The sequence below is a fragment of the Camelus ferus genome, chromosome 15 (assembly GCF_009834535.1).
Source record: "Camelus ferus isolate YT-003-E chromosome 15, BCGSAC_Cfer_1.0, whole genome shotgun sequence".
Lineage (NCBI taxonomy): Eukaryota > Metazoa > Chordata > Mammalia > Artiodactyla > Camelidae > Camelus > Camelus ferus.
In genome coordinates, this window is record NC_045710.1 from 44,335,373 (window position 1) to 44,354,532 (window position 19,160).

The window sequence follows — 19,160 nt, forward strand, 5'->3', positions numbered from 1 at the left end:
CGGCCTTTCCGAGGCGGCGGAGGTTCCTCCTTCCCAGCCCCTGCACTTGCGAGCCCCACAGCCGGGCCCAGGGCCTCCCCAAACCCCACCTGGCCTCCTGGATCCCCTCCCCAGCGCCGTGGCTCAGACCTCTCTCCCACCATCCAACGCCCCAACCTGGGTCTCTAGGGCCCAGACCTCTTTCCTCCTTGCCGGCACTCACCTCGGGCCCGAGCCCCCTCCCGAGCCCCCTCCCGAGCCCCCTCCCGAGCCCCCTCCCGAGCCCCCTCCCGAGCCCCCTCCCGAGCCCCCTCCCGAGCCCCCTCCCCCGACGCCAGGGCCTCCTGGGCGCAGGCGCGCCCAACCCGCCCTCCAGGCCCCGCCCCCCGTGCCCGCCCTTCGCCGCGCCGCGCCGCGCCCCCGCCCCTCGGAACATGCGGCGCTCCCGCTCTCCAGGCGCTCCGCAGCGGGGCGGGGTGGCGCAGGGGGCGGGGATTTCTGGCACTTTCTGGGCGCTGCGAACGCTTTGATTCCAAGCTCGCAGGCCGGAAACGTCGGCGACGGAGCCGCACCGCCGCCGCGGCCCTTTTTCTCCGCCGAGGCCGCGCCGCCGCGCAGACATGGCCAAGTGGGGCCAGGGGGACCCGCGCTGGATCGTGGAGGAGCGGGAGGACGGGACCAACGTAAACAACTGGCACTGGTGAGGCCGGGCGGGGGCCGGGGCAGCGGCTTTCGGGCCTCCTCCCTCCGGAGCCGCCGGGAGGGGCGGTGGGGACCCTCGGCGAGTGCCAGGCGCCCTGTGCCCGCGGGGTGGGGCGGCCGGGTGGCCCAGGGCGCCTCGTGGGCCGGGGTGACCCCTGAGGGGTAAGCCCAGGTGAATGAGCTTGGCTGAGTGAGCCTCGGGGAGACGGGGCGGGAGGAGCTGCACAGGTGCGGAGGCTTGTCTCTGGCCTCAGGGCGTGGGAGAGCCTGTGGAGCGTGGACACCTGGGCTGGGGTCTTAGCACCGGTTTTGGGACATCTTTTGAAAGATGGGTTGGGCCCCAGGAATAGAAGTAGTTCCTGATTTACCCCTTCAACTGTGGCAGTCTGTGACCTCAGAAGCTCCCCCCAGCCCCAAGCCACTTGAAGTTTTGGGGAGTTAAAATGAAGCTAGAAAATGAGTTTGTGTTAGTGTTATGTATATAGTGGAAAGAACAGGAATTGGAACTCAATTCCACATCTAACTTGATGCGCCTCTGGTGAGCCCTGCTTTCTAGGAGTTCGAACTATAGTTACCCATCGTTTTTATAACTCATCCGAAACTTGGGCTGATTTCTACCCCCCTCCCCCTTCGGCCAGAACTTCAGGAAGTGATGCTCTCAGCCCTGCTCCTCTGAGGGCTTGTTCTCCCTTCAGGCCCTCAAGGTGATGCTAAAGCAGGTGCAGGGCAGAGCAAAGCCTCAGCCTGTGAAGGGAGTGAGCTGACCTCTCCTTTCCCATCCCTGTGACCACGGGCACTTAACAGACTTCTGTCAGCTCAGTTCCACCCCCTAAAATGGGAACGTTATTTGGGAAAATCATATGAGATAATATATGTGTAAAAATTTGTCTTGTTATGGTGAAATTTCAGTTATTACTGCCTTTTCACGTGGCCCAGGCTTTGCCCCTACATTTCCAACAGGTGAGATTTCTAGACCTTTCCCCTAAAGTCAGCCAGTGTTTTTAAGACAAAACACCACCCTACATAGTGGCTAACAGTATCCTAAGGAACTGAGCAGGAGGATTAGAAGATATTTGGTAGAAAGCTGGTTTGAGAAGTGTGCTGAAGTTGGAAGTCTCCTCTCACGGCTGCTTGAGAGGAATTACGCTGATCTGAGCTGGGCTGGGGTGTTAACCCTGGTTCTCCAGGCTGAGCATGTGGATACCAATGGGGCCTTCCATTCATGGCCCTGCCCTTCTGGTTCCTGGCAGGACAGAGCGGGATGCCACCAGCTGGTCCAAGGGGAAGCTCCGTGAGCTCCTGGTGGGCATCGCTGTGGAGAATGAGACTGGGCACTGTGAGGTCAGTGAGCTGAAGCAGGTGGAAGGCGAGGCTTCCTGCAGCAGCCGCAAAGGAAAGCTGATTTTCTTCTATGAGTGGAACATCAAGCTGGGCTGGAAAGGTAACAGGGGCCTCCAGGTACAGGTGGGGCTGGAGGCAGCATTGGGGCGGAGACGACTGATTCATTAGTCATTCATTCAGCAGGTGTTTTTAGAACTCCTGCTGTGGGCTCCTGAATTGATGTTTGTAGTTCGAGACACCCTTAACTGCATGTTCCTTGTCTGACCAGCTGGGGGCTTCCCTTTTCCCCAGTACTTAGCTCTGCTTAGGGCTCTTTGTGCTCAGGAGGACTCTAGTCGGTTGGGTACTTGTGAGCACTAGCTTTTCCTGGAGCTGCTGCCTGCTGGCTCCTTTGGATCCTTCAGGTTTTCATCCTGAGTGAAGCCACTTGTCTCCAGTCTCTAAAAATTTTAGATCCCTTTCTTGTACTGTTTCCCTTCCCTGCTTTATTTCTCCCCAAAGCACTGATATTTGGTGTACTACATATGGTTACTTAAATATTTTGTTAATTGTTCTGGATTCCCCTTTCCCCCATTCATCAGGGTGGAGATTTTTAAAAATATTAGCTTTATTGTGATATATTTCACATGCCATACAGTTTGCCCATTTAAAGTGTACAGTTCAGTAGTTTTCACAGAGTTGTGCAGCCATCACTACAGTTAGTTTTAGAACATTTTCGTCTTCCCCTCAAACACATCAGCAGTCAGTTCTCTAGTCTTTGCAACCACTAATTATTTTCTGTCTCCATGGATTTGCCTGCTCTGGGTGTTTCCTGTGAATGGAGTCATACAGTATGTAGTCTTTTGTGACTGGCTTCTTTCATTTAGCATAATATTTCCACGGCTCATTCGTGTTGCCACATGTTTCATTCTTTTTCATGGTCAACTAATGTTCTGTTGTATGGACGTAGCCCATTTTGTTTATTCATTGGTTAATAAACATTTTTGTTGTTTTCACTCTTTGGGTCTTTGCATCAGGATTTGATTGGTTTTGTTTCCAGGGCCAGATCACTGTCTAAAACGTTGTGTGTTTGCTGAATGAATAAATTTCTTCCGTGGTGCCTACCTCCTGGCTGGGTAGACAGTCTCTAATCAGTAAATATCTGTTGAAATGACCATGGGTATGAAGACAAAGGGGAAAAGGAAGAGGAGAGAGGGCGAGATGTGTTTCTGGAGGATTGTGCTGTGTTGAAGCTTGGGCCTCAACTTGAGCCCGCTCCTTTTTTGAGAGTTTGGTTTAGAGAGCTGGTCTTGGGCCTCTGCCCTAGTGGTTGTCTTGCTGGCTTGAGCCAGACCAGGGCCCAGGAAGGTATTCTGCAAGCATCAAAAGCAGTTCCATTCCTGCCTTGGAACTTTCTGGCTGGGGGTTTGCTCTCAGTTGCTCCCTCAGTGGCGGCTGCTGGCTGGATCAGAGCAGGACTGTCTCCTTACTTGCCCCAACTCCCCAAGACACGGCTCTGAGGGCGCCAGGGAAGCTCATAGTCCTTTATCTCTCCCATCTCCCTTAGCTCAAAGCAACAATCGGCTTCTTTGCAAGATAAGACCCTAGCTACTCCCAGGCAGCAGCCAGAGGGCAGGTGGAACAGGCCTTGCCCTGACCCCATGTGCTTTCTCCTCTAGCAGTGAGTCCTGGAGGTGGCTAGTGTGATGCTCTGGAGAGGAGGCAACACTGTCTCGCCTTTTTTTTTTTTTAATTCAATTTTAATTATGTTAAGTTTAACTTTTTTCCAGCTTTATTGAGGTATCATTGACTTATTATATGAGTTTAAGGTATGCAGTGTGATGATTTGATTTATGTATATATTGCAAGATGATTTACATAATAAAGTTAGTTAACACATCATCACCTCATATGGTTACAATTTTTTTGTGTGTATGTTGAGAACTTTTAAGATCTGTTCTCTTACCAGTTTTCAAGTATACAGTATTGTGTTACCACGCTGTGTATTAACATTCCTAGAACTTACTCATGTAAGTGGAAGTTTGTACCCTTTGTACACCTTTGACCACCTTCACTACCCTTCTCTACCTGCCTTGCAACCACCAGTCTACTCTGTTTCTGTGAATTTGGTTTTTCTAGATTACACATATAGATGAGATCATATAGTATATGGTTTTCTTTGACTTATTTCACTTCGCATAATGCCCTCAAAGTCCATCCATGTTGTCACAAATGGCAAGATTTCCCCTTTTTGTGGCTGAATAATATTCCAATTTGTAAATAAGCCACATTTTGTTTATTGATTAATTCATCAGTGGGCACTTAGGTGGTTTCCATGCCTTGGCTACTGTAAATAATGCTGCATTGAACTTAGTGTGCAAATGTCTCTTAGAGACAGTGATTCCATATCCAGAAGGAGAATTGCTAGATCATATGGTAGTTCTGTTTTTAATTTTTTGATGAACCTCCATACTGTTTTCCACACTGGCTGCACCAATTTACGTTCCTACCAATACTGTACATCCTCATCAGCACTTACCTCTTTTTGATGATAGCTGTTCTAACAGGTGTGGTGATACCTCATTGTGGTTTTAATTTACATTTCCTTGATGATAGTGATGCTGGACACCTTTTCATGTACCTGTTGGGCATTTGAGTATCTTCTTTGCATAAATGTCTGCTCAGGTCCTTTGCCCTTCTTTTTAATGGGATTATTTGTTTTTGTTTTTTGCTTTTGAGATGTATGAGTTTCTTACATATTTTGGATACTAACTCCTTATCTGATAAGGTCTGGAAACATTTTCTCCCATTTTGTAGGTTGCCTTTTCATTTTATTGATTGTTTCTTTTGCTATGCAGAAGCTTTTTAGTTTGTCTAGTCATACTTATTTATTTTTGCCTTTGTTGTTTGTGCTTTTGATATATCCAAAAATTATCACAAGACCAACATCAAGGAGCTTTTACCCTATGTTTTCTTCTAGGAGTTCTGTGTATTCAGGTCTTACATTTATGTTTTTAATTCATTTCAAGTTAATTTTTGTGTATGGTGTAAGATAAGGGTTCAGTTTCATTCTTTTGCATGTGAATATCCAGTTTTCTCAGCATGGTTTATTGAGGATTACTATCTTTTATCCATTGAGTATTCTTGTTTACCTTGCAATATATTAGTTGATCATACATGCATGGGTTTATTTCTGGGCTCTTGATTCTGTTGCATTGGTATGTATCTTTTTTTATACCAGAACCATAGTTTGACCGCTATAGCTTTGTATTAAAGTTTGAAATCAGGAATTGTGATGCCTCCAGCTTTGTGCTTTGTTCTCAGGCTTGCTTTGGCTATCAGTGTTTTGTGGTTCCATGTGAATTTTAGGATTTTTTTTTCTACTAATGTAAAAAAAAAAAAAAAAGCCACTGAAATTTTTTTTTTTTTAACATTTTTTGAGTTATAGTCATTTTACAATGTGTCAAATTCCAGTGTAAAGCACAATTTCTCAGTTATACATGAGCACATACATATTCATTGTCACATTTTTTTTTTCACTGTTAACTACTGTAAGATCTTGTATATATTCCCCTGTGCTATAAAAGCCACTGAAATCTTGATATGGAGTACATTGAATGTACAAGTGCCTTTGTATAGTATGGACATTTTAACAATATTAATTCTTCCAATCCATGAACATAAGATACCTTCCATCACTGTCTTACAGTTTTCAGACTACAGATTTTTTACCTCCTTGGTTAAATTTATTCCTAAGTATTTTACCGTTTTTTGCGGCCATTGTAAATGGGATTGTTTTCTTTATTTCTTTTTCTGATAGCTCATTGTTAGTGTATAGCAACACAACTGATTTTTGTATGTTGATTTTGTATCCTGAAACTTTATAAATTTGTTTATTAGTTCTAACAGTTTTTTGGTAGAGCCTTTAGGATTTTTTTTATATGTGATCATATCATTTGCAAACAAAGACAGTTTTATTTTTTCCTTTTTAATTTGGATGCCTTTTGTTTCTGTTTCTTGATTGCTCTGGCTAGGACTTTCAATACCGTGTTGAATAGGAGCAGTGATAGTGGGTACCCTTGTCTTATTCCTGATATTAGAGGGAAAGCTTTCAGCATTTCACCATTGAATATGATGCCAGCAGTGGAGTTGTCATATATATGGCCTTTATTATGCTGAGATACGGTTCTATTATACCCAATTTGTTGCTTGTTCTTATCATCAGTAGATGTTGAATTTTGTCAAATACTTTTTCTGCATGATTTGAGATTATCATATGATCTTTATTTTTCATTCTATTAATGTGGTATGTCACATTTGACTTGGGTATTAAGCCATCATCACATCCCAGGGATTAATCTCACTTGACAATAGTATATGATCCTTTTAATGTGCTGTTGAGTTCTGTTTGCTAGTATTTTGTTGAGAAGTTTTGCATCTGTATTCATCAGAAATATTGGTCTGTAATTTTTTTCTTATAGTGTACTTAACTGGCTTTGGTATCCTGGTAATGCTGGCATCTTAAGATGAATTTAAGAATGTTCCCTTCTCTTCAATTTTTGGGAAGAATTTGAAAAGGACTGATGTTAATTCTTTAAATATTTGGTAGAATTCCCCAGTGAAACTATCTGGTCTTCGGCTTTTCTTTGTTGGGAGTTTTTTTTTAATTACTGATTCAGTTTCCTTAATTGTAATTGGTCTGTTCAGATTTTCTAGTCCTTAATGATTCAGGCTTTGTAGGTGATATGTTTCTAGGAATTATCCATTTCTTTTAGGTTGTCCAGTTATTTAGCATATAATTGTTGACAGTAATCTCTTATTATCATTTGTATTTGTGTGGGCTCAGTTGTAACGTCTCCCCTTTCATTATTAATTTTATTTGGATCTTCTTTTGTTTCCTTGGTTAGTCTAGCTAAAGTTTTGTCAGTACTGTTTATCTTTTCAAAGAACCAACTCTTTGTTTTATTAACCTTTTGTATTGCTTTCCTACTCTAAATTACATTTATTTTTGCTCTAATCTTCATTTCCTTTCTATTTTATTGAGATATAATTGACATATACCATTATATTCATAGTGGGTTATAAAGTAATGATTTTATATTGGTATACATCAAGAAATGGTGAACACAATAAGCCTACTTAACATGCATCACTATATATAGTTACAAGTTTTTCTTTTTTCTTGTGATGAGATTTTTTAAGATTTACTTTCTTTCAGATATACTGTACATTATTATAGTCACCATACTGTGTATTACATCCCCAGGATTTATTTTTTATAACTGGAAATTTGCATCTTTGACCACATTCACGCATTTTTTACCCATTACCCCACTCCCTGTCTCTGGCAACCACTAATCTGTTCTCTATATCTATGAGTTAGATTTTTTGTTTTGTTTTGTTTTAGGTTCCACATATAAGTAAGATCATACAGTATTTTTCTTTCTCTGTCTGACTTATTTTACTTAACATAATGCCCTTGAGGTCCATGTCTGTTGCTGCAAATGGCAAGGTTTTTCTTTTTTGTAGTTAAATAATATTCCACTGTGTATATATACCACATTTTCTTTATCCATTTATCCATTAGTGGACACTTACGTTGCTTCCATGTCTTGGCTATTGTAAATAATACTGCAGTGAACATGAGGGAGTATTTATCTTTTCAAATTAGTGTTTTTGTTTCCTTTGGATGTATACCCAGAAGTGGAATTGATGGAGCATGTGATAGTTCTATTTTTAATTTTTACAGGAACCTCCATACTGTTTTCCATAGTGGCTGTGCCAATTTACATTCCTACCAGTAGTGCACAGGGTTCCTTTCTCTGCATCTTTGCCAACATGCATTATTTCTTCCCTTTTTAATAAGAGACATTGTAACATGTGTGAGGTGATATATTATGGTGATTTTGGTTTGCAGTTCCCTGATGTTTAATATTGTTGAACACTGTTTCATGTACCTGTTGGCCACCTGTATGTCTTCTTTGGAAAAATATCTCTTCAGATTCTCTGCCCATTTTCTAATCAGATTGTTTCGTTCTTGTTGTTATTGAGTTTTGTGAGTTCTTTATATATTTTTGGATATTAACCCCTAATCAGATATATGATTTGCAGATATTTTCTTTCATTCAGTAGATTGCCTTTTCATTTTGTTGATGGTTTTTTTTGCTGTGCAGAAGGTTTATAGTTTGACTAATCTCACTTGTTTATTTTTGCTTTTGGTGTCAAATCTAAACATGTTTGCCAAGACCAATGTTAAGGAGCTGTTGGACATGTTAGCTCTAGTGTCTGTAGGTAGGCGAGGTTGCTGTTGGGGTCTCTGGTTGGGTGGGGGCACTGCCTCTGCTCCAAGGCCAGGGTGGGATTACCGTTGGCTGGGCTTTGTGGTTGGGTGAGTTTTGTGATTTCTGATCTTGCATTCAAGTCTTTAGTTGATTTTGAGTTAATTTTTGTGTATGGTGTAAGATGGTGGTCCAGTTTCATTGTTTTGCTTATGGCTGCCAACTTTCTCAACATCATTTATTGAGGAGACTGTCCTTTCCTTACACTGAATATTCTTGGCTCCTTTATTATAGCTTAACTGACCATATATGCAAGGGTTTCTTCCTGGGCTTTCTGTTCTGTTCCATTGATCTATGTGTCTGTTTTTATGTTAATACCATACTGTTTCGATTACCACATTTTGTAATGTAATTTGAAAACAGGATGTATGATGCCTCCAGCTTTGTTCTTTCTAAAGATTGCTTAGGCTATTTGGGGTCTTTTATGTTTCCACACAAATTTTAGGGTTGTTTATTCTATTTCTGTGAAACATGCCATTGGAATTTTGATAAGAGATTGCTCTGAATCTGTAGGTTGCTTGTTATTTTCTTTCTTCTGCTAACTTTGGGCTTAGTTTGTTCTTTTTCTAGTTCCTTGAGGTGTGAAGTTAGGTTCTTTATTTGAGATATTTTTTCTGGTATGAATTTATAGTTAACAAACTTCCCTCTTCCAGCTGCTTTTGCTGCATCTCACAAGTTTTCATGTGTTGTGTTTCCAATTTTATTTGTATCAAGATATTTTTAAAATGTCCCTTTGATTTCCTTGGGCCATTAGTTGTTCAGGAGTGTTTTAATTTCCATGTATTTGTGAATTTTCCAGCTTTCCTCCTGTTACTGATTTCTGGTTTCATATCATTGTAGTTGGAAAAGATACTTATTATAATTTCTATCTTTTTGAATTTATTGAGACCTGTTTTGTGGCCTAACTTATAATTTATCCTAGTAAATGTTCTGTGGGAGTGTGAGAAGAATGTGTATTCTGTTGCAGTTTGATGGACTGTCCATATGTTTGTTAGGTCTGTTTGGTCTATAGTGTTGTTCAAATCTGGGATTTCCTTATTGGCTTTCTGTGGTGATATATCCATCGTTAAGAATTGGGTATTAAATAGCAATACAGTAATAGTTGGGGGCTTTATTTCTCCTTGTAAGTTCTGTTAGTAATTGCTTTATATATTTAGGTGCTCCAGTTCTAGGTGCACAAATATTTATAATTGTTGTATCTTCTTGATGAATTGACCCTGTTAGCATTATATAATGGCCTTCTTTGTTTGACCAATTTTAGCTTAAATTCTATTTGTCTAATGTAAGTATACCTACTCCTGCTTTCTTTTGGTTAATATCTGCTTCAAATACCTTTTTCCATCCTTCCACTTTTGGTTTATGCATGTCCTTAAAGCTAAAGTGAGTCTCTCATAGGCAGCATGTTGTTGGATCTTGTCTTTTTTAACCCATTCAGCCATTCTGTGTCTTTTGATTGAAGAATTTAATCTATTTATGTTTAAAGTAATTATTGATAGATAGGGACTTAATATATAAGTAAGTGGTCTCCTTTTCCAGATTTTACAGTTTGCTTTGGCAGGAGAAGACTTTCATCATTCAGCTTGGGCTATTGGACATGTTAGCTCTAGTGTCCATGGGTAGGCGAGGTTGCTGTTGGGGTCTCTGGTTGGGTGGGGACACTGCCTCTGCTCCAGGGCCAGGGTGGGATTACCATTGGCTGGGCTTTGTGGTTGGGTAAGTTGGCTGGCTGGGCTCAATATTCAAGCAGGGCTGCTGGGTGGGCTACCTGACTGGCCGGGGTTGCTGGCTGGGCTCCACAGTTATGTGGGGTCACTAGCTGGGCTGTGCAGTTTCTCTGGTCAGGCAGAGTCACTGGCTGTGTTCCCTGGCAGGGCAGTGACACTGGTTGGACTCTGTGATTGGGCAGGGTTATGGGCTGGGCTCTGCAGTCAATCCTTCCTGGTTGAATGGGGTCTCAGGCTATGCTCTCTGACCAGGTGGTGCTGCTGCTGGACTCTGTATTTAGGCAGGGTTTCATGGCAGGACCTTGCCTCAGGCTGTGTTCTGTGACCAGGTGGGGACTCACTGTGCCCTGAAGGTGGGCAGGCCTGCAGGTTTGGCTTCACCATCCTTAAGCCGCTGGGTATGCTCTGCTGTTGAACAAGGTCACTGGCTGGGCTCCCTGGACAGGAGGGGCTTCCAGCTGTAGCCTGTGGGTGGGTGGGGCTAGGGACTGTTGTTTGCAGTTGGGTAGGGTCTCTGCTGGGCTCTGTGCCTGGACAAGGCCTTAACACAAGCTGTGTTAAGCAGTGGGGAAGGCTGTAGGCTGGGCTTGGAGGCTGCTTAGGGTTGCTGTTCAGGCCCCTCGGTTGTGCAGGGCCAGAGGCTGTGCTCACCAGTTGGGCAGGGCTTCTGGCTTGGCTCCCTTCCTGAGTGGGGCTATTTGGATGAACTACGAGGCTGCCCAGGATCTCTGGTTGGGCCTCCTGGACGGTCAGGCGAGAGACTACACTCAGCAGTTGAGTGGAGGTGCGAATTTGCCTCCCTGCCTGGGTATGGCGGTAAAATGGGCTCCACACCGGCTTTGGCCTTATACCTGGGGACCCAAATCAGGCAGAATTGCTAGCTGAGCTCTGCTTGTGCACTGCTGCAAGCAGGAATGCTGTCCACCCAGATTTGAGTGCTGGTTGCACTGATAATTAGTGATACTTGAGCATTTTTTCATGTGCCTATTGGTCATTTGTATTTCTTCCTTGGAGAATTGCTTGTTCAGGTCTTCTGCCCGTTTTTGGATTGGGTTGTTTGTTTTTTCTTATTAAGTTGTATGAGCTGTTTATATATTCTGGAGGTCAAGCCTTTGTCAGTTTCATGTTTTACAAATATTTTCTCCCATTCCGTAGGTTGTCATTTTTTTGCTTATGGTTTCCTTTGCTGTGCAATATGTCACCATCTTGATGTCACTGAAGTCAACACTCTGGGCTTGAAAGAAATCCAGCTGCATGGAGTCCACACAAACTTCCTCAGGCCACAGCCTCCCTCCCCTCACTCTTTCCATGATCAGAACTCATTGTCTGTTTTTGCTTTCCTGTCCCTTTTGTGACCTCTCTTCAAGATAGCCCTTTATGCTGCTTTAACTTGCTAAAGAGTATTGGCAAATGAGAAAAGAAACATTGGTCGACAGACCCACCTTCTCCAACCCTGTGCAGCCCCGATTTCGTGTGCACTTTTATAGGCCAGGTTCTATCCCCCTCTTCGGTGCTTACCTCTGATGTGGGCCGGGAGAGTGGGGTCGGCTTTGGCATGTGTGTGGCGGGGAAGCCATGAATCTGCCTCATCGTCACCATGGTGGTGCCCTGTGAGAAGGGTGGACTGTTCAGTTAGGCAGGGCAGTTTTATGGAAACTAGTTGTTACTTTTGTGATTGAAAAACATATTTTGCTCATTTTAGGTATAATTAAAGAATCTGGTGCAAAGCACAAGGGACTGATTGAAATACCCAGCCTGTCTGAAGAAAATGAAGTAGATGACACCGAGGTGAGGTATCTGTTGGAGTTTCTTTCTTTTTCTTCTTCTTTTTTTTTTTTTTTTAAAATCAAGCTTCTGTTATAGGCGTTGGGCATTTGAAAAATTTTATCAGACTGTGTGGTTCCTGTGCGGTAGTTTTGTTGAACTGTGGAGGGCTTGTTTGCTGAGAAGAATAGCTGTATCGGGGTGGTGGGGGCAGCGTGGGGTGTGGACAGAGTGGTGTGGGAGAAGGAGTGATCCTGGGAAGCCCTAGACTCTCCCTTAGACCAGGTGTGGGGCTGGGCAGGTGGCTGCACCCTCCATGGCCTCCTCATCTGTGAAATGGGGTTAATTAGACCTTTCAGAATGTTACCAGATAAATGTGACAGTGTATATACTGTAAAGTGCTCAGGCAAGATGCACAGCTTGGTGAACAGGGTTTTGTTTCTCTTTCCCTACATCTTTGCTCTTTCCCTTTAATAGTGAAAATTCTTAGCTTGTAGCTGTGATCTCCCTTGGTTATATCACACGTGTTTTGTAAGCTAGTTAGTGTGTGTTAGTATGTTTTGCCTGGCTCCTCTAGTTTGGGAGATAGAGCCTGCGTAACTCCTATGCTTGGTTTGTGGTTAGTGCCCTCTTTAAAAGCTTTGTTGTGGGTTGAGACCATTTGTATAGCAGCTGTATTTTCCAAATAAAGGTAGTTTGATAAAAGGTCTTTTTTGATTTGTGAATGTATTCAGTGTGAAGGCTTTAGAGATATAGAAACTAAGTTGTACTGAGCCACTTGTCTATAAGCCGCCTCTATTAAAGATTATAAAATGCCGTAAAAGCGGGGCTGTCTCGGACATACCTTCAGACACGTTGCTGTACTCGGGCTGTGATTTCACTTAGCTGTGTTCAGATCCATCAGCTGAGAAGTGTTTCATCAACATGTTAAATTGGTCTTTTAGATTCAACCCTTGGTAGCATTACAGAACAGACTCTTCAAATTGGAACTGGAACCTGGGACCAGGCCCAACTCAGCTGAATCACAGGGACACTACATGATTTCATGCCAACACCTCACCTGAGAGCACCACGGAGGCATCCCCAGAGCAGAACTTTGATGCTTTCCTTTCCCTGTCTCCCCCTCTCTCCTGTCCCTGTTCTTCCCCTCCTCCTTCTCTTTTTTCCCCCTCTTCTTCTTCCTTTGCCAACTCTCCTCCCTGCTAAAAAAAATGTAGCCCAAGGCCAGGCTGTGGGGAAACGTGATTTACCTAATTACACTGGTTTTGGGGTTCTAGACCAGCGCTGTTCAATAGGAATGTAATGCAAGCCACATAAGGAACTTGAAATTTTCTAGCAGCCACATTTAAAAAGTTAAAAGAAACAGGTAAAATTAGTTTTAATATTTTTTATTTTACCCAATATTTAAAATAATATTTAACATGTAATTAATATCAAAGTTATTAAGAGGTTATTTTACATTCTTTTTGGTACTAAGTCTTCAGAGTCTGGTGTGTTATTTTACACTTAAAGCACATCTCAAATCCGACCAGGCACATTGCAAGTACTCAGTAGCTACATGTGGCTGAGCAGCTACCATACTGGACAGCGCATTTATAGACCCTGATAAAAGCCATGGACTACATCTTCAGTATGTTATATAAGCAGATAAAACATACGCAGATTAGGGGGTTCACATCCTAAGAAGTCCTTCATGATCTGGCCACAAACCTAATCAACGGACCCTTGATAAGAAACCCTTTACATCTTCTCAAACTATATGAGGAAACCTGTCATCTCTCTCTTACATCCATTTCTTTCTTTCCCTTCCCTCACCATCACAGTTCTCTCATCCATATGTCCCAGTGTTGTGAGAATACATCAAACCAGATTTTTCTTAGGTTTGTATTTTTCTGATTTGTAGGTGAACGTGAGTATAAAGAAAGGAGATGGGGATATACTGAAGGATCTTATGAAAACTGCAGGCACCGCCAAGGTCAGGGAGGCCCTTGGAGATTACCTGGAGGCACTTAAGACGGGTAAAGAAGGCATCCCTTGTGAACTAGAGGGTCCCTTTTCTATTTACCCAAGTAATGCTCTGCACTGTGGTCTGGATTCCCAGGTTAGGCTGATGTCCAAGGCTCCAGAAACAACTCTTTATGCTGTAGGATAAATTGTAGTCTGGAGATTGAGAGCTAGTCACGACTAAGACCATATTTAGTGCTTATCAGTATTTTACATAGTGAGAACCATTTTGCCTACACAATTGTTAATAGCTTAATAGCTTTCTGGAATGATAATTATTTAATCAGTTGTTTGTATAGTTTAATGTCTGTCTTCCTTGCTAGACTATAAGCTCCGTGAGGGCATGGAAGGTGTCTTTATCTTGTTCACTGCTGTCTCCAGCATCTGTCATAATGCCCTGGCACATAGTAGGTGCTTAATAAATCTTTGTTGAATGAATGAATGAATGAATGAATGAAAGCGACTCAGGTAGTTGAGACTTACGTAGTTAATCCCTATACTGTGTGGAATTGAGGTTATTGTCTTCTTCCCTAAATTAGAGAAGTTACCTGCCAGACAAAATGGCCAGCAGGGCCTGTATGTCTGCACCTCATCCTTGGACTCTGCTACCTGAGCATCTAGGTGTTGGCACAGAAGCGTTTGGGGTTGCCACTTTTCTCACGAGATCACACATGTGGCTGGCCCACAGGCTTGAACACTGGGAGGCCAAGCTTTGTGAGGTGGTGGTGAAGCAATGAGCAAGTGTCTGGTTTTGACAGTAAGTGAAGGCCATAAAGCTGTTAGTTAGTCATTTAAAATGGAGCTTTTTGGAAAAGAACATTTGAAAATTATGCTGTTTTATCAAGAACTAGATAAAAGTAAGGCATTTGATAAAAAGGAAAGGATAAAAGGCATTCGCTGCTGTGGATCTTGTGTTGTTCATGATTAGTTTTATAGGTAAAAATACAGAATGGTCTCGAAACTCTCAAAATGCTATAGGAATTCTTTTTATAAATATCAGTTCTTTTATATTCTTACATACTGTTTTCGGTTTTCTGCCTTACTATTTGTTTTGAAAGGGAAAACATTCTTTATTAAAACCACTTCTCATGTTTTCTTTGTAGAGTTTACAATGGGAATGATTTTACCAACGAAAGCTATGGCAACGCAGGAATTGACCGTTAAAAGAAAACTGAGTGAGAATACCTTGCAGGTATGCCCTCTGGTGGCCACTAGGCTTCAAAGCTCTAAATAGCCTTGCGATGACGAACTGCAGAGGATAGTGACCAGGGCCAGCGAATCCACCCTTGCTTCCTCTGCTGTTTTTGGGGGAAGTGATTAAATGAGACTTTCATCCTTGATGGAAGGGATTGTATAAGTAGGCCTTTCTGTGGGATAAAAAATTGAATTTAGTTCAAGACGGTGTTGTAAAGGCAGGTTGTTTTGGTAGGCAGCAGAGAATACAAAACCAGGTGACTTCGTGGTTCACATAAAACAATGGAGAACCTCTCCAGACTTTTGGTCGATTGACGGTTTTAGATCCTGTTCTTGGAATCTGGTGGTGGGGAATTGGGGCCCTTTGGCCTTCAGTGCTGTTGTCCTTCACCTGCTTCACTTTTTTGCCCTCTGGGCCATATTTACATGTCCAAATAAGATTTGGGGTGTGAGGTCATAGCCTGTGACTGGAATAGCTAAAGAGCTTATAGGAACAATGAACTGTTTTCAAAATAAAGACCAGAACTGGTGGTGCTAAAAGGCTTTAGTGGAAGGGGGTAGTGTGCAATTCGGGACATTCTGGTGTTTTATTAAGATTAGAAGAATTTTCAAAATCTTTTGTCATACTGGAACCTTTTCTCTTGAGATTCAGACCTCTTCTCCAGTGGCACTGGGTGTGAGGATTCCCACTGTGGCCCTGCACATGACGGAGCTGTTTGATACAGCTGTTGAGCAGCTGTATAGAATCTTCACTGTGAAAGATGTAAGTAACTTTTCAAGTTAGGATCTGAAATGCTGACATTTGGAGAAAATAAGCCACTAAGAACTGGAGCTGGGTTTTCGTTTCCTGTATGGCCATGTTTTCCTGATTGAAAGGATCTAGAAATCTTTAGGATAGCCTCTGAAAAATTTGAGGGGGAAAAGATGGGCATTTTGGAGGAGTTAATCAGCATTTAGGAGCTTGGAGCAATTTACTGAGTTTTCTTCCTCTGAAAGAGGAGAGAAAGGGAAGGAAAGCTATAATAGCTGTGTAGCCACAATTAAAAAAGCCAAAACTACAGTAAATTGTTATATTAATATTTTACATTTAGGTTAAAAACATGATAGTATGTGCTGGAATAACATGTCTATTGTACATTTTGCTTGGTTAGCTGGTGCAAAAATTTTCTAAATCTCCTGCTGTATTAGAAGCTGAAAAGGGAGGGAAATTCCAAATGTTTGATGGGAACATCACTGGTGAATATATAGAACTGGTAAGTAATCTTCTGGTTTAAAGGAAGGTAAGCTGGGACTGACTCTTCTGTTAATATTGCTTTATTCATCCTGTTTTTAATGTGCTTTGGCTTTTTATCTGAGTTCACAGAAACTTGAGCACTTTATAAAGTTGGTTGTAAGGTAAATAATAAATGTTATAAATACTAAGTATAATAAAGATGAAGCCTTCGTTTCACAGTAATTTTGCAAGTATTTATGATTTCAGAAGGCACAATTATAGATTTCCTTCCAACTTTTGGTCTAAAAGTTGGTTTCTGGTTTCTGCCACCTAAATCACTAGGGTGTGTGTTGCCAAATGTCAGTTGCCTCGCCACTGACATCGGCTCTGTTCTTGTTACACTCCTGTCCTTGGGTGTTACTACTGTTAAACATTTTGGCATGGGGGACAATGAATTCTCAGTGGTGCGGCGTATAAGCTGGAAAATGGGAGTGTATGTTGTTCATCGATTACTTCTAGTACATAGGGGCTTTTATGAACAGATTTGGTTATTTGTGACAGTATTGTAGGAAATTTTAAAAGATGTTTTCAGTGGAATTTCCCCTTTGTTTTCAGTTAACAAATAAAAAAATCGTCATGAAATGGAGGTGTAGGAACTGGCCAGAAGGTATGTTATTAGTACTGTTTTGAGTCCAAAAACTCTCAAGCTATTTTCCCCCTACTGTGAAAAGCAAATAGTGGTACTGTATGGGTAAATTTTCCTTTTCATAATGCAGTAATAAGCTTTCCTTTTCTTCTTCCAGAACACTATGCAACAGTTGCACTGAATTTTGTGCCTACTCTAGGGCAAACGGAATTACAGTTGGACTGTAAAGGAGTTCCTGTTTGTAAAGAAGAGAACATAAAATTCTGTTGGCAGAAGCAGCATTTTGAAGAAATAAAAGGTTTACTGCAGTTAACCACCCTAAATGGTTGAATTAGTTTGAAGATTTTATAAGGGCATTACTTTTTGTAAGCAGAAAAAGTGTCATTTACCTCTTCCCTGTTACTCCTTTTAAAAAAGAAAACAAGTACTGTTAATTTGTACTGGATGAAATCCATCAACTTGTACAGAATCGAAAGCATTGTCTGAATCTTTATGACTAGACTGCACTGAGTTTAAAAGCAAGCAACCTGAAATTAGGTATTAACTTTACCTCCTGTAGATGCTCTTCTGGGTTGAATCCCTACGTACAGATGGTTAAAGTGTCCCAAGCTAAAGCTTGTCCTAGCAAGCTTACTTTTAGCTACAGTTTTAGTTCAGGAAGACAAAAAAAATGGCATGTTGGTAACTATTCCTTTATTTTATTTATTTCAGGGTTTTTAAGGTATGTAGTAGCTCTTAGGTAGTGAAACAAACAGTGGCATGTCGCACTCAGGAGCATGTTGACGTGAGGGCGAGCTGGCTGTACCGTTACACTTCTCCCTGCAGCAGTTATGCATTTTGGGGTAATGAGGATTGAAAAGTCTACAGGGTAAGTAAGTTGCTTTTTGGACTGCCACTCCACTTCTAATGAAACAGAATAGAATGGAGAAGTGCTTCCCCTCATTTCAGTTTTCTCATTAGTTTCATCTTGAGAAGACTGAAGCAACATATGTAAACAAGTAAAAAGTCATCACAATCAGTTTAATTAAGTGCACAGAATAGCAATCAGTCATGTCAATAAAAATAAAACAATTATTTTTACATCAAGTGTGCTTTATTTCCTCCACAGGTATTCTGTTAAATAAAGCACCATTTATATACTGCCAGGCCACAGCTAAAGAGGATTCTTTACAGAATCAAATTTCTTGTGGTTGTTCCGTATACAAGTAAACTTAATTTTGATAATAAGAACCACAGCGATCGGAGGCAACCTGCCTCTATTATAAGGTACAAAACTGGCACAGAGGACACCATATTATACACAGTAAAAATGCTGTTAGGTTTAAATTACATTGTAAGGGCCAGGAAACCCTGTTCCTCCCAGACAGCCATATTAAATGAAAGCCACTACAGTGAACTCTTAATTACATAAAACAAATCCGTTATCTGATTGCCCTTTAGAAAGTATACTGAAGATGCAAATTTTTTCATCTGAAGTTCTGCCTGACCAAGAATTAAGCCTATAAATCTATCTTGCCATTCAAGCAGAGAGCACTGGACGAACTGAAGCACAAAAACAGAAATAAGCAAAACTTATACAAACAGCATTAGGGGGAAGGGGGACCTTAAAAGTAGACATGCTACATCTAATGTCAAGAAGCAGCTTGGTTTCCTTTGCCAGATATCCTTGTGACCACATGGATTGTAGATTCAATGGTCCTACACAGGGTATCTAAAATGTCGTGTTGCTGCATGTGACTAAAGAGCCCTCTGGAATGGCCACAGCTGAGCGATAAAGCAGCCTCAGGGTCCTGTGAGGGCAAAGCTTGACCATCACAGCTTCTCAAGTCAGCTAAGTCAGACAGGACTGCGGAGAGGGAAGTAGAAGGGAACTCAGAGTCTTCCTCAGCGAGGTTAGAATCCTTGGAACAGTGAAGGTCTTTAAATTCTTTACAGTCTTCAAATCTACCATTGTTGGACTGTTCTTCCGCATGCTGTGACCTGATATTTGACATGTCTTCTGAAAATGAAGATGGAACCTCCATTCGGTATTCTTTAACAGAACTGTTTTCAGGGGAAGGAAGATCTTGCTCAGTTCCTGGATCGATAATTGAAGAGTCTCTCGTCTCATTGTCTGAAGTGCTGGTCGGGGTCAGGACCTCCCTGGTTTCTGTTTTCACGTCACTGATGCAGCTGTCCACAGTGTGCTCCTCATCACTGCTAACACGCCTTCTTTTAACAGGAGTCGCCCCTTCATCATCTGTGAAAATGAACAGCAAGAAATTCTCTGAAAAGAG

The 19,160-nt window shown here is 42.0% G+C and overlaps 2 protein-coding genes across 6 annotated transcripts in view; one reads left to right on the top strand and one right to left on the bottom strand.

Moving 5' to 3' along the window:
• The first annotated feature begins 405 nt into the window (after positions 1–405).
• On the top strand, positions 406–18,111 carry AHSA2P. 2 transcript variants are annotated; one of them, XM_032497625.1, is made up of 10 exons: positions 406–679; positions 1,932–2,122; positions 11,766–11,851; positions 13,731–13,845; positions 14,935–15,023; positions 15,672–15,788; positions 16,177–16,278; positions 16,854–16,905; positions 17,042–17,182; positions 17,596–18,111. In XM_032497625.1, the coding sequence occupies exons 1-10, from the start codon at positions 600–602 to the stop codon at positions 17,625–17,627; spliced, it is 1,005 nt and encodes a 334-aa protein (XP_032353516.1). In that variant the 5' UTR covers positions 406–599; the 3' UTR covers positions 17,628–18,111. The 2 variants fall into 2 exon arrangements, with proteins under 2 accessions (XP_032353516.1, XP_032353517.1); XM_032497626.1 differs by having other exon boundaries at positions 408–679; positions 15,678–15,788; positions 17,042–17,964.
• USP34 (ubiquitin specific peptidase 34) overlaps positions 17,890–19,160 on the bottom strand; it is a 202,297-nt gene continuing 201,026 nt past the window's right edge. For 2 of the 4 annotated variants that reach the window (XM_032497624.1, XM_032497621.1), the window contains one exon: positions 17,890–19,123. In XM_032497624.1, coding sequence (XP_032353515.1) covers positions 18,516–19,123 — 608 coding nt within the window. In that variant the 3' untranslated portion in view covers positions 17,890–18,515. The remainder of the gene's footprint in view (positions 19,124–19,160) is intronic. The other 2 variants (XM_032497623.1, XM_032497622.1) reach the window with 1 other exon arrangement.

Excerpts from the sequence above, each read along its gene's own strand:
- AHSA2P (XM_032497625.1), top strand. The coding sequence starts at position 600 with ATGGCCAAGTGGGGCCAGGGGGACCCGCGCTGGATCGTGGAGGAGCGG. Across the intron at positions 11,852-13,730 it reads ATGAAGTAGATGACACCGAG|GTGAACGTGAGTATAAAGAA; the intron begins GTGAGGTATCTG and ends TCTGATTTGTAG. Across the intron at positions 15,024-15,671 it reads TGAGTGAGAATACCTTGCAG|ATTCAGACCTCTTCTCCAGT; the intron begins GTATGCCCTCTG and ends TTTTCTCTTGAG.